The following is a 14,100-nucleotide window of genomic DNA, read 5'->3' as shown; positions in this document are numbered from 1 at the left end:
TGTAAATATGCTGTACAAAAAGTTTTGCTAATGCTTTTGCGGTCGGGATTTTTTGGCAAGGTATGAAATGTACTTGCTTAGAGAACAGATCTGTGACAGTCCAGACTACGGTGTTTCCATTACTTTCTGGCAGTTCTACGATAAAATCCATGGCTATTTCTTTCCATGGGGCTGAGGGGTTTGCCACCGGTTGTAACAGACCTGGCGGTTTACCTTGCAGTCTTTTGGCCATCGGGCAAATGTGACAGCTACCCACATAGCTTTCTATGTCCTTTTTCATAGATGGCCACCAAAATTGCCTTTTAGTTAAGTGTAAGGTTTTTACAAAGCCAAAGTGTCCTGCTGTGTTGTGACTCAGGGCCAGCCTGTGGGTCCGACAGCCGGGTCCGATGTATCGGAGGACTCAGATGTGGGGGAGGAGGGAAACGAACCGGCTGATGATGATTTGGAGACTTTGCAGAGTCCTCAGCCGGGAACCTCTTCTCAGCTGTGTGAGCCTGAGAGTGCGGAGGATGATGACCCACAGCTGGCCCTGTTCAAGGACGCCCGACGCAGGAGGCAGACGAGCAGGGACAAACAAAGAAAGGCTATGGGACTCCTCGGGAGGAGGCACAGGGAGACCACGCCCTGAGCTCTCTATAAAAGAAGTGTTTGGGGAGGGGCTGGTGGCTGAAAGCAACTTTTCCGTTTGAGAAGTCAAGCTCTTGTATTCTTGTAACAGTGTAATTAAAACTTGGCAGAAGCCTTTTGGTCTTGGACGCTTTCCAGACTCTTCTTTTGATTAGGGGTGCGAGAAGAGGGCTGGTTCAGAACATGCTGATTTTGTATCGTGGCACAGTTGCATGAAATTGATTCTCTGTGTGGCCGGTATATATAGCTTCTCCCCCACCCATGGCAGTCCATCTTTAATTGTGCACACATGTTTATTTTTCTGGAACCATTCATCACTTTCCAAAGATTTTCTGAATTCTATTCCAGTTTGGCTATCTACCTTCGGCTTCATTTTTTCTTGTGCCCTGGTGGTGACTGGTGCTGCCAGTTGTTGTTCAGGTACAAGTGGTTTAAAGTCAGTAACTCTTGTGCTGTTATATTGGGGCATGCGGGATAATGCATCTGCCAGGAAGTTCTTTCCCCCCGGTAAGTGTTTGAGAGTGAAATTGAATCGGTGAAAATGTTGGGACCAGCGGGCTTGCTTAGGAGTGAGCTTCCTGGGCGCTTTTAGTGCTTCCAAATTCTTGTGGTCTGTCCAGACCTGGAAAGGTATTTTATTTCCTTCTAAAAATTGGCGCCATGTTAGTAATGCCCACCTCAACGAGAATGCCTCTTTTTCCCATATTGGCCAGCGTTGTTCTGTTTCTGTGAGTTTTCTGGATGTGTATGCGCATGGTTGCAACGTCCCCCCATCATTTTCTTGTAATAGTACGGCTCCTACCGCTACATCACTCGCATTTGCCTGTATTACAAAAGGTTTGTCGGGATCTGGGTGTTTTAGGACAGGTTCAGCAGAAAAAAGTCTCTTTAGCCTGTCAAATGCTGCTTGACATTCCATTGACCATTTTAGAGGCTGGCTGGGTTTCACGGGTGACCCCCCCTTCGTTTTCAACAAATTTGTGAGGGGCATGGCTATTTGGCCAAATGCGGGGATGAATTGGCGGTAGAAATTTGCAAACCCCAGGAAACTTTGCAATTGCTTCCGTGTGCGGGGGGGTGCCCACTCTAGTACTGCCCTGACCTTCTCAGGGTCCATTTCGATGCCCTCTGGAGATATGCAATATCCCAGGTAGTCGATTTTTTCCTGATGGAATTCACACTTCGATAATTTAGCATATAAATGGGCAGCTCGCAACTTCTTCAGGACTGCTCTGACTAGTTTGATATGTTCCTATTTGGTTTCTGTGAAGATAAGGATGTCATCGAGGTAAACCAGGACCCCCTTATATAGGTGCTCTCTCAGCACGTCAATAATTAATTGCATAAAGACTGCGGGGGCCCCTTGCCGTCCGAATGGCAATACTTTGAATTGATAGCACCCCATTGGGCAGTTGAATGCAGTCTTCCATTCGTCTCCTTCCTTAATCCTAATACGGTAGTATGCTTCCCTCAGGTCTAGTTTGGTAAAAATCTTTCCTTTCGATAGGTGGGATAGCATATCCTTCATTAGGGGAAGGGGGTACAGATTACATTCACTAATTGTATTTAGGTTCCGGTAATCTACGCACAAGAGGAAAGAACCATCCTTCTTCTCCCTGAACAGAACCGGGGCGGCCACTTTGGGTTTGGCAGGCTCAATAAATCCTCTTTCTAAGTTTTTCTTTATGAATCTTTCCATTTCTGCCATTTCCCTTGGGCTCATGGCATACATCCTGGGTTTTGGGAGTTTTGCCCCAGGTTTGAATTTTATGGTGCAGTCTGTGGGGCGGTGGGGGGGAAGCTCATCTGCTCTTTCCTCACTGAAAACCTCAGCCAGGTCCCTGTATTCCTCTGGTATCTCTGGTAACCCCTTCTCTTTCCCCACTGCTGCTGTCTCCTCCCTCTGGGTTGGGGGGGGTGCTTTTGGAGTCTAAGTTCTTCTGCCCACCCTTTGGGAAATTGAGTTCTGCTGTCCTCCAGTTTATCCCGGGGTTCCATTTCTTCAGCCATTCCAGTCCTAGAATCATTGGGCATTCCATGCCTGGGGCCACTATAAACGTTATGTCCTCCTCATGGGGCCCCAGTGATAGGTGGATTGGTAAAGTGGCTAGGGTGGCTGGTCCTCCCCCTGCTATTGTCCCATCTAATTGTCTAAAAGAGATTGGTTGTTTTAGCTTCCTCACTGGGATGCTCAATCTCTCCACCAGCGTTGGGCTGATAAGGCAGCGGATGCACCCAGAGTCTATCAGAGCTTTTATTTTGGCTGCTTCAGGCATAGGGGAAGCTAATATAGTCACTGTCTTAAGTATGGGTGGAAGGGGTCCACTTACCAATGGTTCTCCCTCTGAGCTGTCTTCCGAGTTGTCCACCGTCCCTGCGGTGCAGGCCGGAGTCCAATCCCAGTTCCTGGCAGGAATTGTGGACTCTACAGCCTCTGTCCCCTTCATGGAAGATTCTTTTGTGTTGCCTTGGGGCTTCCTCGGCTTCTTGGAGGATGATGCCTCTGGTTTTCGTGGGGGGGCTTTTGAATGAAATTCTGCAGCACGGTGGCCCTCTCTCCCGCAGTTGAAACAACCCGTTGATTTTTTGGCTGTGGCTGGTGGTTTTTCCCACTCGCGTGTTTGCTCGGGTGGCAGGCGGCCCCATGGTTTTCCTCTGCGGTGTCTCTTCAGTAGGTCTATTTCCACTTCCTCCGCCAGGATGTACCAGTCGTCGAGATGGGGTGGGTCTCCTCGAGGCAGGCAAGCGTCATACAGGTCGTAGTTTAGACCGTCTTTGAAGTGGCTAAGGAGTATGTCTTCTGGCCAGTTCAGCTTGCTGGCAATGCCTCGGAATTCTTGGGTATAATCAGCCACTACTCGCCTGCCCTGCCTCACCGTTTTGATTCTCTCCCGGGCCTTACGGTCAGCCAAAGGATCCTCGAACCGCCGCCTCAAAGATGACATGAATCGGTTGAAGTCATTGAGTTCTGGGGCATTGGAGTCATGCAAGTTCACCACCCAGTCTGCAGCCGTCCCGTCCAGGGCAGATTGCACAATTCGGATGCGTGTTTTGTGACTGGGGATGTCCCGTCCGTACTCTTCCATGTAGCTGAGGACTTGGGTTAGGAAAAATCCCAGTCGTGATGGCTCCCCCTTGAATTTGACTTCCAGGGGCGGGAGTCTTTGGCTGGAGCGTTGTCTGCGCCGTGGCCGGTATCGCTCCTCATCCCGGTCCCCGTCTGTGGTTCTGGGGTGGGTGGGTACTGCTGAGGCAGCAATTCCTGTTCCATTGGACGGCCCCGGGGTTTCAGGTGCTGGATCCCCTCCGTTACCTTTCCAGTTGCGTCCCCAGGTGCTGCCTCGGTTGCGATTTTCAGCTCTCTCCTCCCTCAGTGAGCTCAGGGTTGCTTTCATCAGATCAATGGCCTTTTCCAGGATCCGCTCCTCCTCGCTGGCGTGCAAGGAACTCTCCATCTCTTGCCTCCATTCCGGTTGGTGGTTACTCCGCCTCAGGGTCGCTTCTCCCGAAGCCTTTTCCCACTCACTTTTCCTTCCAACGCCCATCGACCACCGGGGTTTTCGGTCGTACTGCTCCACCGCTTCTTCCCTGGGGGAATATGCCGCTTCAGCTTCCCATCATCTCTGGGATTCCATTTGGGGGGAAGACTCCCCCTCCATGGGGCTTCCCTCCTCTCTTGCTTCGTCGCCAGACATTGTATTTGTTGCAAAGTCCCCCGTTAAGGTTTTCCCTTCCAGGTTGACTCTTAAAGCAGATTCCGTCTACTGTCAGGACCCACCTCAATCCACATCTTAGGAAATAAGAACTCTTGGATGCAAGTTTAGTCCAAAAGGAAAATGTTTACTAGGATGGAATCGATTGTGGCAATACAAGACGGAATCTAACAAAGTTACATTTCAATCCTATATAAAGCATTCCCATTTCAGCCCCTCCCCTCATCCATTTGGTCAGGCTCTCATCATTTGCTTAGGTGTCAGGTCCTTCCATGGGAAAGGGAACTCTCCTTGGTTTTATGGTTATTGCTTTTCTTTTTAGTTGTAAATGAAGATGCAATCCAGATCTGTCTGTCCCCCTCCCTCCCCCAGTTCAAATGTTCCCTGTTGTTTGAAGATCGCCTAAAGTCTATCCTCTCCCCCCCCCCTTCGGAGAGATGGCAGAATCCCCAGAATAAGCACATTGTTCTACCTATACATTTATGAAATGTGATATAAATGGATTCTGACACCCAAGGCAGTACATTCTACATTTGGGGAGTAACACAGAAAGAATATCTTATATTCTAGGTACTTTCTGGTTAGGTTTCTATTAAAGAGCTTTAAATACTGCTATTTTAAGGAAAATCCAAAAATATTCAACTAGTCTAGAATCAGGGTTTTATTTGGAGCCATCAAATGCCCTTCGCCCAGTGCGCTCCCACAGGGAGGGTCTGCTCAGGGTCCCACCGGTAAGAGATTGCTGGCGGGTGATACCCAGGGATAGGGCCTTCTCAGTGGGGGCGCCTGCCCTCTGGAACCAGCTGCCAGTGGAGCTGAGGACTGCCCCCGACCTCCGGTCATTCCGCCGGGGCCTGAAGACCTGGCTCTTCGAGCTCTCGGGCCCAGGCTGAGGAGTAATTTATTTTAATCGGGGTTTTAATTGCACAGGGCTAGTTTAATCTTTTTTAAATTGGTTTTAACTTTTGTATTGCTGGTTTTTTAACTCCCTGTAAACCGCCCTGAGTCCTCAGGGAAAGGGCGGTATATAAATGTAATAAAATAAATAAATAAATAAATAATTCTTATTGTATCCATTATATAGGAAGATAAGTGACGGGAAGTTCTTCTGCCCCCCCTTTGGGAAATTGAGTTCTGCTGTCCTCCAGTTTATCCCGGGGTTCCATTTCTTCAGCCATTCCAGTCCTAGAATCATTGGGCATTCCATGCCTGGGGCCACTATAAACGTTATGTCCTCCTCATGGGGCCCCAGTGATAGGTGGATTGGTAAAGTGGCTAGGGTGGCTGGTCCTCCCCCTGCTATTGTCCCATCTAATTGTCTAAAAGAGATTGGTTGTTTTAGCTTCCTCACTGGGATGCTCAATCTCTCCACCAGCGTTGGGCTGATAAGGCAGCGGATGCACCCAGAGTCTATCAGAGCTTTTATTTTGGCTGCTTCAGGCATAGGGGAAGCTAATATAGTCACTGTCTTAAGTATGGGTGGAAGGGGTCCACTTACCAATGGTTCTCCCTCTGAGCTGTCTTCCGAGTTGTCCACCGTCCCTGCGGTGCAGGCCGGAGTCCAATCCCAGTTCCTGGCAGGAATTGTGGACTCTACAGCCTCTGTCCCCTTCATGGAAGATTCTTTTGTGTTGCCTTGGGGCTTCCTCGGCTTCTTGGAGGATGATGCCTCTGGTTTTCGTGGGGGGTACTTTCTGGTTAGGTTTCTATTAAAGAGCTTTAAATACTGCTATTTTAAGGAAAATCCAAAAATATTCAACTAGTCTAGAATCAGGGTTTTATTTGGAGCCATCAAATGCCCTTCGCCCAGTGCCCTCCCACAGGGAGGGTCTGCTCAGGGTCCCACCGGTAAGAGATTGCTGGCGGGTGATACCCAGGGATAGGGCCTTCTCAGTGGGGGCGCCTGCCCTCTGGAACCAGCTGCCAGTGGAGCTGAGGACTGCCCCCGACCTCCGGTCATTCCGCCGGGGCCTGAAGACCTGGCTCTTCGAGCTCTCGGGCCCAGGCTGAGGAGTAATTTATTTTAATCGGGGTTTTAATTGCACAGGGCTAGTTTAATCTTTTTTAAATTGGTTTTAACTTTTGTATTGCTGGTTTTTTAACTCCCTGTAAACCGCCCTGAGTCCTCAGGGAAAGGGCGGTATATAAATGTAATAAAATAAATAAATAAATAAATAATTCTTATTGTATCCATTATATAGGAAGATAAGTGACGGGAAGGGCAATTGTCTTAAGTGTGCTGAAAATAGAAAATACAGTTGACAATAAAAGAGTGTAGAGGAGATGCAAATAGCTGCAGACATTGCTACTGAAAATTTGCCTTCAGCAGTACACCTTGGGAGAGGTGAGACTCACTCTGGCTACTTGCCCGATGTAATTTAACCATTTTTATATGCACTAGGAAGGTTTTTATTTTTCACTTATTTCCCTGTTGACTTACCCGCTCCCTTCATTTCCTAGTTTAGGCCTCCCTTTCTTTTCTTTTTAATGCTTTAATGCAACACATTGCATTTATGGTTTTGTATTTGTTCAGTAGATTTTAAACTGCCTCAATTTTATTTAGTATAACTAAAGAAAATATGAATTGTTGAGGAGAAAATCTAAAATATGCTGGACAAAAATATTAACAAAACAGATTTATTTACCTTCTTTTTTTTTTAGCAATTTCTTACTGGTATCCGCTTTCATAGCCGATGTAATCTGTGGAACTATTCTTCTACCAAATAGTGAAGGCATGGTCTCTTCTATGTGAAGTTTTTTCATCTTGGGTTTACCAACTTTGCCTTTTATGGGTTTGCCAGTCATTCCTGCCAGTACATCCTCTTTCCTGAGCTTCTACTTTCTAAAACATACATGAAAATAAAAATTAGATATAAACAGCTTCTAAACTCTGTAAGGTCTGAACACATATGCTATGTACTGTATACTATATGAGGTAAAGGTAAAGGTTCCCGCGCACATGCGTGCTAGTCGTTTCCAACTCTAGGGGCCGGTGCTCATCTCCGTTTCAAAGCCGAAGAGCCAGCACTTGTCCAAGGACGTCTCCGTGGTCATGTGGCCGGCATGACTAGACACCAAAGGCGCACGGAACGCTGTTACCTTCCCACCGTAGTGGTCCCTATTTTTCTACTTGCATTTTTACGCGCTTTCGAACTGCTAGGTTGGCAGAAGCTGGGACGAGTAACACTCTGTTACGCGGCACTCGGGATTCGACCCACCAAACTGCCGACCTTCTGATCGACAAGCTCAGCGTCCTAACGCACTGAGCCACCGCGTACCCTGTATACTATATACTAATATACAATATTATATTCATGTATCACATATATTTTCACAAGTGATTCTAATTAGGAAAAGATTTTTAAATATAGTGCAACTATATTATTTCACAACTATTCCTAATGAATTAATTTGAAATAAACAAATGTACCAATTTATCTTGAAAACAACTTTTTGATTCAAAAAAACCTTTAACACATAAAGAAAATTCAGGAGAATAACAGAACCATGACTGATTATTTTCAGCAAGAAAGATTATATTCCATGTTGTAGGATATAAATTTTCTATATCAAGTTCTTCTGATTGGGTGGGGTGTGTTCTGAATGGGTGGGGTTTTTTGTTGTGTTGTAATATCCTGAGTGTTGTGATTTGGTGTCCTGAGGAGTGGGCTGTGTAGTGGCCTCCAGAGCTTTGGTTTGGCTCCGAGTTCGAGGACATAGCAGGTCCTCAAACTCAGAGCCAAACCAAAGCTCTGGAGGCCACTACACAGCCCACTCCTCAGGACACCAAATCACAACACTCAGGATATTACAACACAACAAAAAACCCCACCCATTCAGAACACACCCCACCCAATCAGAAGACAGCCACGCCTCCAACCAATCAGAAGACAACCACGCATCCACCCAATCAGAAGACAGCCACGCCTCCACTCAATCAGAAGACAACCACGCCTCCACCCAGTCGGAGGACACCCCCACCCAATCAGAAAGCAGCCACGCCTCCACCCAGTCAGAACACAGCCCCACCAGCAGTTGGAAGGAAAGGAACAGCATGTTCTGTACCAGCCTGCTACCGGCCTTGCAGAAAGGCAACCCCTGTACAAACGGCAGAGGCTGGAACGTCTGAGGCTGGAAAACGTCTGCCAAGTTTAATTCACAAACAAACAACAGAACAAGAAACAAGATACAACTTTGATCCTCAAACGGAGCGGTTGCTCTCAGCAACCAGCCCTTCCCCAAACACTCCCTTTATTAGAGTTCAGGGCGTGGCCTCCCTGTGCCTCCTTCCGAGGAGTCCCACAGCCTTTCTCTGCTTGCTTCTACTGGTCTGCCTCCTGCGTCGGGCGTCCTTGAACAGGGCCAGCTGTGGGTCCTCTTCATCTGCACTGTCGGGCTCGCGCAGCTGAGAAGAGGGGCCTGGCTGAGGGCTCTGCGAAGCCTCCAAGCCATCATCAGCAAGTTCGTCGTCAACACCCTCCTCCTCCCCCTCATCTGAGTCATCCGAGTCATCCGACCCGGCTGCCGGACCCACAGGCTGACCCTGAATCACAACACTATCCCGCACCGCAGGGCCCTTCCCCCGGGGCTGCCGATCCGGATGCGGTCGGGATGGGAATTGTTCGTGAAAAGCAGTCACCAACGCAGGGGCATGAATGGCGGTCGCGTCTTCCCAAGTGAAGTCCTCCGGCCCGTACCCTTTCCACTCGATCAGGTACTGGAAACGACCTTTCAGCCAACGGGAATCCCTGATGCTGGCGACCTCGTACTCGGGGGTGCTGCCTCCATCACGAGGTCCTGATGGGGGAGGTTCCGCTTGGCGGAGTGGACAAGCCGGTTGCTCGGGGACCAACAGGGACCGATGGAAGACTGGGTGCACCCGCAGGGAACGTGGCAGAGTTAAACGATAGGCGACCGGATTGATGACAGCCTCGACTGGGAACGGTCCTAGGTAACGGTGATCCAACTTCCTCACCGGCCGTGTGGATGGTAGGTTCCTGGTGGACAGCCAGACCCGATCCCCCACCGATAGTGGAGGCGTATCCCGTCTTGACCGATCAGCAAACCTCTTGTAATCGGCTTTGGCCTTCTCCAGCTGCCGTCGCACCAATCGATGGATCGCCTGTAACTCTGCCATGAAGTCGTTCGCTGCCGGCTCCGGTGAGTCCACGGGAGAAAGGGGGGAAAAACCGGGGGTGATAACCCACATTGGCCAAGAACGGTGTAATCTGCGTGGAGGTGTGCTGCGAGTTGTTAAAGGCAAACTCGGCTATGGCCAGATAGTCCACCCAATTGTCCTGCTGCAGGTTGACGTAGCAGCGCAGATACTGTTCCAGGATACCGATGACCTTCTCGGTACCCCCGTCAGTTTGAGGATGATGCGCGGACGAGAGGCAAACCTTGATGTCCAACGCACGCATCAACTCCTGCCAGAAGCGGGCTGTAAACTGGGCCCCCCTATCGGAGACGACTCTATCGGGGAGGCCGTGCAGCCGAAACACCTGTTGGATAAACATACGACTAGTGGCGCGAGCTGACGGTAAGCCACGACAGGGGATGAAGTGCGCCATCTTGGTCAGCATGTCCACCACCACAAACACTGTCGTGAAGCCGGAGGATGGGGGTAAATCTGTCAGAAAGTCCATGGACACAGCCCCCCAGGGTCTCTTGGGTGTTGGCAAAGGCTGCAGTAATCCAGGCGGGGCCCCTGTCGCTGACTTGGCCTGCCTGCATGGGATGCAGGAGGTGACATAAGACTGGACGTCGTGTCGGACTCGGGGCCACCAGAAGGTACGGGAGACCAGGTTCAGAGTCTTGAACAAGCCAAAATGCCCCGCTGCTGGGTTATCATGACACTGGCTGAGGACGAGACCCCTGAGTGGCCCTCCCGGAACATAGAGCCGGTCACGATAATACAAGAGTCCATCCGTGACCGTCCAAGGCGAATCTGGCCCCACCTCCTCCTTCCGCTGAGCCACCCACGCCTCCTGCTGCTGCGCCTCCCGGATCCGAGCCCGTATATCAACCGGCTCCCGCACCGCAGCAAAAGACTCGACGGGGATCACTGTCCTGGGCAGAAGCTTGTCTTCCACTCGGGTATATTCGGGCTTCCTGGACAGAGCATCCGCTCTCTGATTGTGCCCGCTTGGTATGTACCGAACCCGGAAGTCAAACCTCGCAAAGAAGAGGGACCACCGGATCTGGCGTTGGTTCAAATTCTGAGCGGTCTGCAGGCTTTCCAGATTCTTATGGTCCGTCCGGACCTCGATTTGATGCCGCGCCCCCTCCAGATGATGTCTCCAAGCCTCGAACGCCGCCTTGATGGCCAGCAGCTCCTTCTCCCAGATGGTATAGTTGCGCTCCGAGGGGTTCAATTTCCGAGAGTGATACGCGCAAGGGAAAAGGGTACCGCTGGGCGTCGTTGCCTGGAGTAACACGGCCCCAATGGCAATGTCGGAGGCGTCCGCCTCCACGACAAACGGCCGTTGCGGGTCAGGATGCCTCAAGATGGGCTCCTTCATGAAGGCTTCCTTCAAAGCCTGGAACGCCTGTTGTTCGGGTGCGTTCCACTGGAACCGAGTCTTCTTCTGCAGGAGCCGGGTGAGGGGGGCTGTCAAGGCAGCAAAGCCAGGGATGAATGTTCGGTAGTAGTTGGCAAATCCAAGAAGTCGCTGAACATCCTTCACGCGACGCGGGGGTTGCCAACTCTGCAACGACTCCACCTTACTCGGCTCCATGGCGATGCCCTCAAGAGAAATGCGGTGACACAGGAAATCGATGGTCACCTGGTAGAACTGGCACTTCTCCAACTTGGCAAACAGCCGATGTTCTCGGAGGCGCTGCAGGACCTGACGGAGATGCTGATGATGCACTTCACGCGACGGGGAGTAGATCAGGATGTCGTCCAGGTAGATCACGACAAACTGGTCCAACAAATCCTGAAAGATGTCGTTCATAAAATGCTGAAACACAGCGGGGGCGTTGGTCAGGCCAAACGGCATCACCGTGTACTCGAAATGTCCATAGCGAGTACCAAACGCCGTCTTCCACTCATCACCCGGCCGAACTCTGACGAGGTTGTAAGCTCCACGCAGGTCCAGTTTCGTGAAGATCTTAGCCTCCCGGAGTCGGTCCAAGAGCTCGGGGATGAGGGGCAGCGGGTAACGGTTGCGCACCGTGATGGCGTTGAGTTTCCGGTAGTCGCAGCAAAGCCGTAATTCGCCCGACTTCTTTTTGACGAAGAGCACGGGTGCAGACACTGGCGAGGACGAGGGCCGGATGAAACCGCGAGCCAAATTCTTCTCCAGGAAGTCCCGCAATGCAGCCAACTCGGGCTCCGACATGGAGTACAAACGCCCCACTGGGAGAGGCGCATCAGGGACTAAGTCAATGGAGCAGTCATAGGGCCTGTGCGGGGGTAATTGATCCGCCTCTGACTCACTGAACACATCAGCAAAGTCGGACAGTTCGGGAGGCAAGGAAACCCCTGGGGAACCCTCCACCTGGCCGGCACAGATATGGCGGGAGTGGTCCACGCACTGCAAGCTTGGGAAGGTGACCAAGTTCTGTGACCAATAGATCTGTGGGTCATGCGCCTGGAGCCACGCCAGTCCCAAGACCACAGGGAAGTGCAGATCCGAAGTGATGTAGAACTGGATGGCCTCCACATGGGAACTGATGGCCATACATACTGGTTGCGTGGCGGCCGTAATAGGCCCGGACAGGAGCACTCGACCATCGATAGTCTCCACTAACATGGGCGGATCCACCGGACACTGGGGAACAGCCCATTTGGCCACAAAGGCTGAGTCCATAAAGTTTGTGGTGGCCCCAGAGTCAATTAAGGCATGGACTGGAATCCCCTCTGGCTTGCCAGGAAGGATCAGACGTGCCTCCAAAATCAAATGCCGTGGAGGTTCACAGGCACCATCGGAACGGCGTCGCTCGGTGTTGTTGTTGTGGGACGCCCGATCTATCACACCGTCTAGATCGGGCTCGGGGCGTTTCCCGACAGCAAAGTAGGGGACTTTCTCGGGGCAGGCTTGGTCACTGATGCCCGCTGACGCTTCTTTGGGCAAAAAGCAGCCAAATGTCCAGGGTCCCCACAGTAAAAACACAACCCCCCCGATCGTCGTCTGTTCATTTCCGTCACCGAAAGACGAGACCTGGTGGCACCCAGCTCCATTGGCTCCTCCCTTTGGACTGGGGGCTCACGCACAACAGGGGCGGCAGGGGTCTGTGGGGTGGCACGGCGACTCTTTCGCTGCTGCAACCGGGCATCGATCCGCAGGCAAAGATGGATCAGCCCATTCAGGTCTGAGGGAATGTCCACACGGGCCAGCTCATCCAACATCTCCTCCGACAATCCATCCTGAAAGGCATCCACGAGCGCAGCCTCATTCCAGGCGGAATCCTGGCTAAGCAGCCGGAAGTCGCTGATATAGGCCTGTAGGGGGCGTTGACCCTGCCTCAGAGCTTTCAGGCGTCGGGTGGCAGTCTGCGTCTTAATTGGGTCCTCGTACATTAGACGCATATGGTCACAAAACCCCACAAAGTTGTCCAACAATGGGCTAGGTTGAGCCAGCAGAGGCGTGCCCCAACGAGCTGCATCCCCCGAAAGAAGGCTTAACACAAACCCCACCTTATCCCGGTCAGTGGGGAAATCAGCTGCTCTCACGCTGATAAAGAGCTGGCATTGTCCCAGGAAAGCAGGAAACAGTTCAGGAATACCTGTAAATTTGTCCGGCATTGCTACCTGGCATTTTCTCCTGGGTGTGGGTGCAGCATGAATCTGTGCTTGCAGTTGAGCCACCTGAGCTGCCAGCAAAGTGAGTTGCTGAGTGAGCTGAGCATTCTCGGCACGAAGCTGCTCCATAATAGTTGTAAGGGGTGGGAGGCTGAGAGCAAACTGTTCTGTACCAGCCTGCTACCGGCCTTGCAGAAAGGCAACCCCTGTACAAACGGCAGAGGCTGGAACGTCTGAGGCTGGAAAACGTCTGCCAAGTTTAATTCACAAACAAACAACAGAACAAGAAACAAGATACCGGAACTTTGATCCTCAAACGGAGCGGTTGCTCTCAGCAACCAGCCCTTCCCCAAACACTCCCTTTATTAGAGTTCAGGGCGTGGCCTCCCTGTGCCTCCTTCCGAGGAGTCCCACAGCCTTTCTCTGCTTGCTTCTACTGGTCTGCCTCCTGCGTCGGGCGTCCTTGAACAGGGCCAGCTGTGGGTCCTCTTCATCTGCACTGTCGGGCTCGCGCAGCTGAGAAGAGGGGCCTGGCTGAGGGCTCTGCGAAGCCTCCAAGCCATCATCAGCAAGTTCGTCTTCAACACCCTCCTCCTCCCCCTCATCTGAGTCATCCGAGTCATCCGACCCGGCTGCCGGACCCACAGGCTGACCCTGAATCACAACACAGCCAGACCACGCATTGCTCCTGGAAGCAGCAGGAGGAACACTCCGGCCTGATGATGACGGATGGGATTTCATTGAAACGTCGCCACAACTTTCTGAAGATGAAAGGAACGCGGGAAGAAACCCGAGACTCTAGATCTACACATACAGACACCCGCGAGAATCTACGAAAACATATATATATATATATATATATATATATATATATATATATATATATATATATATATATATGTGTGTGTGTGTGTGTGTGTGTGTGTGTGTGTGTGTGTGTGTGTGTGTATAGATGACGGCGAGCGGCAGAGTGCTTTCTCTGCATGGGGAGGGCAAGAGGAGAGGAGCAGT

At 51.1% G+C, this 14,100-nt stretch overlaps 1 protein-coding gene across 1 annotated transcript in view; it reads right to left on the bottom strand.

Moving 5' to 3' along the window:
• LOC310648218 (DNA topoisomerase 2-beta-like) overlaps nt 1-14,100 on the bottom strand; it is a gene marked incomplete at both ends in the record, with an annotated part of 347,379 nt that overhangs the window by 131,303 nt on the left and 201,976 nt on the right. The window contains 3 exon segments of the mRNA XM_083375966.1: nt 6,989-7,000; nt 7,002-7,167; nt 7,169-7,185. Coding sequence (XP_083232092.1) covers nt 6,989-7,000; nt 7,002-7,167; nt 7,169-7,185 — 195 coding nt within the window.

Source organism: Vipera ursinii, assembly GCF_947247035.1.
Source record: "Vipera ursinii genome assembly, chromosome: W".
Classification (NCBI taxonomy): domain Eukaryota; kingdom Metazoa; phylum Chordata; class Lepidosauria; order Squamata; family Viperidae; genus Vipera; species Vipera ursinii.
The sequence above is the reverse complement of the archived record's forward strand: the minus strand, read 5'-3'. Positions and strand labels throughout refer to the sequence as shown.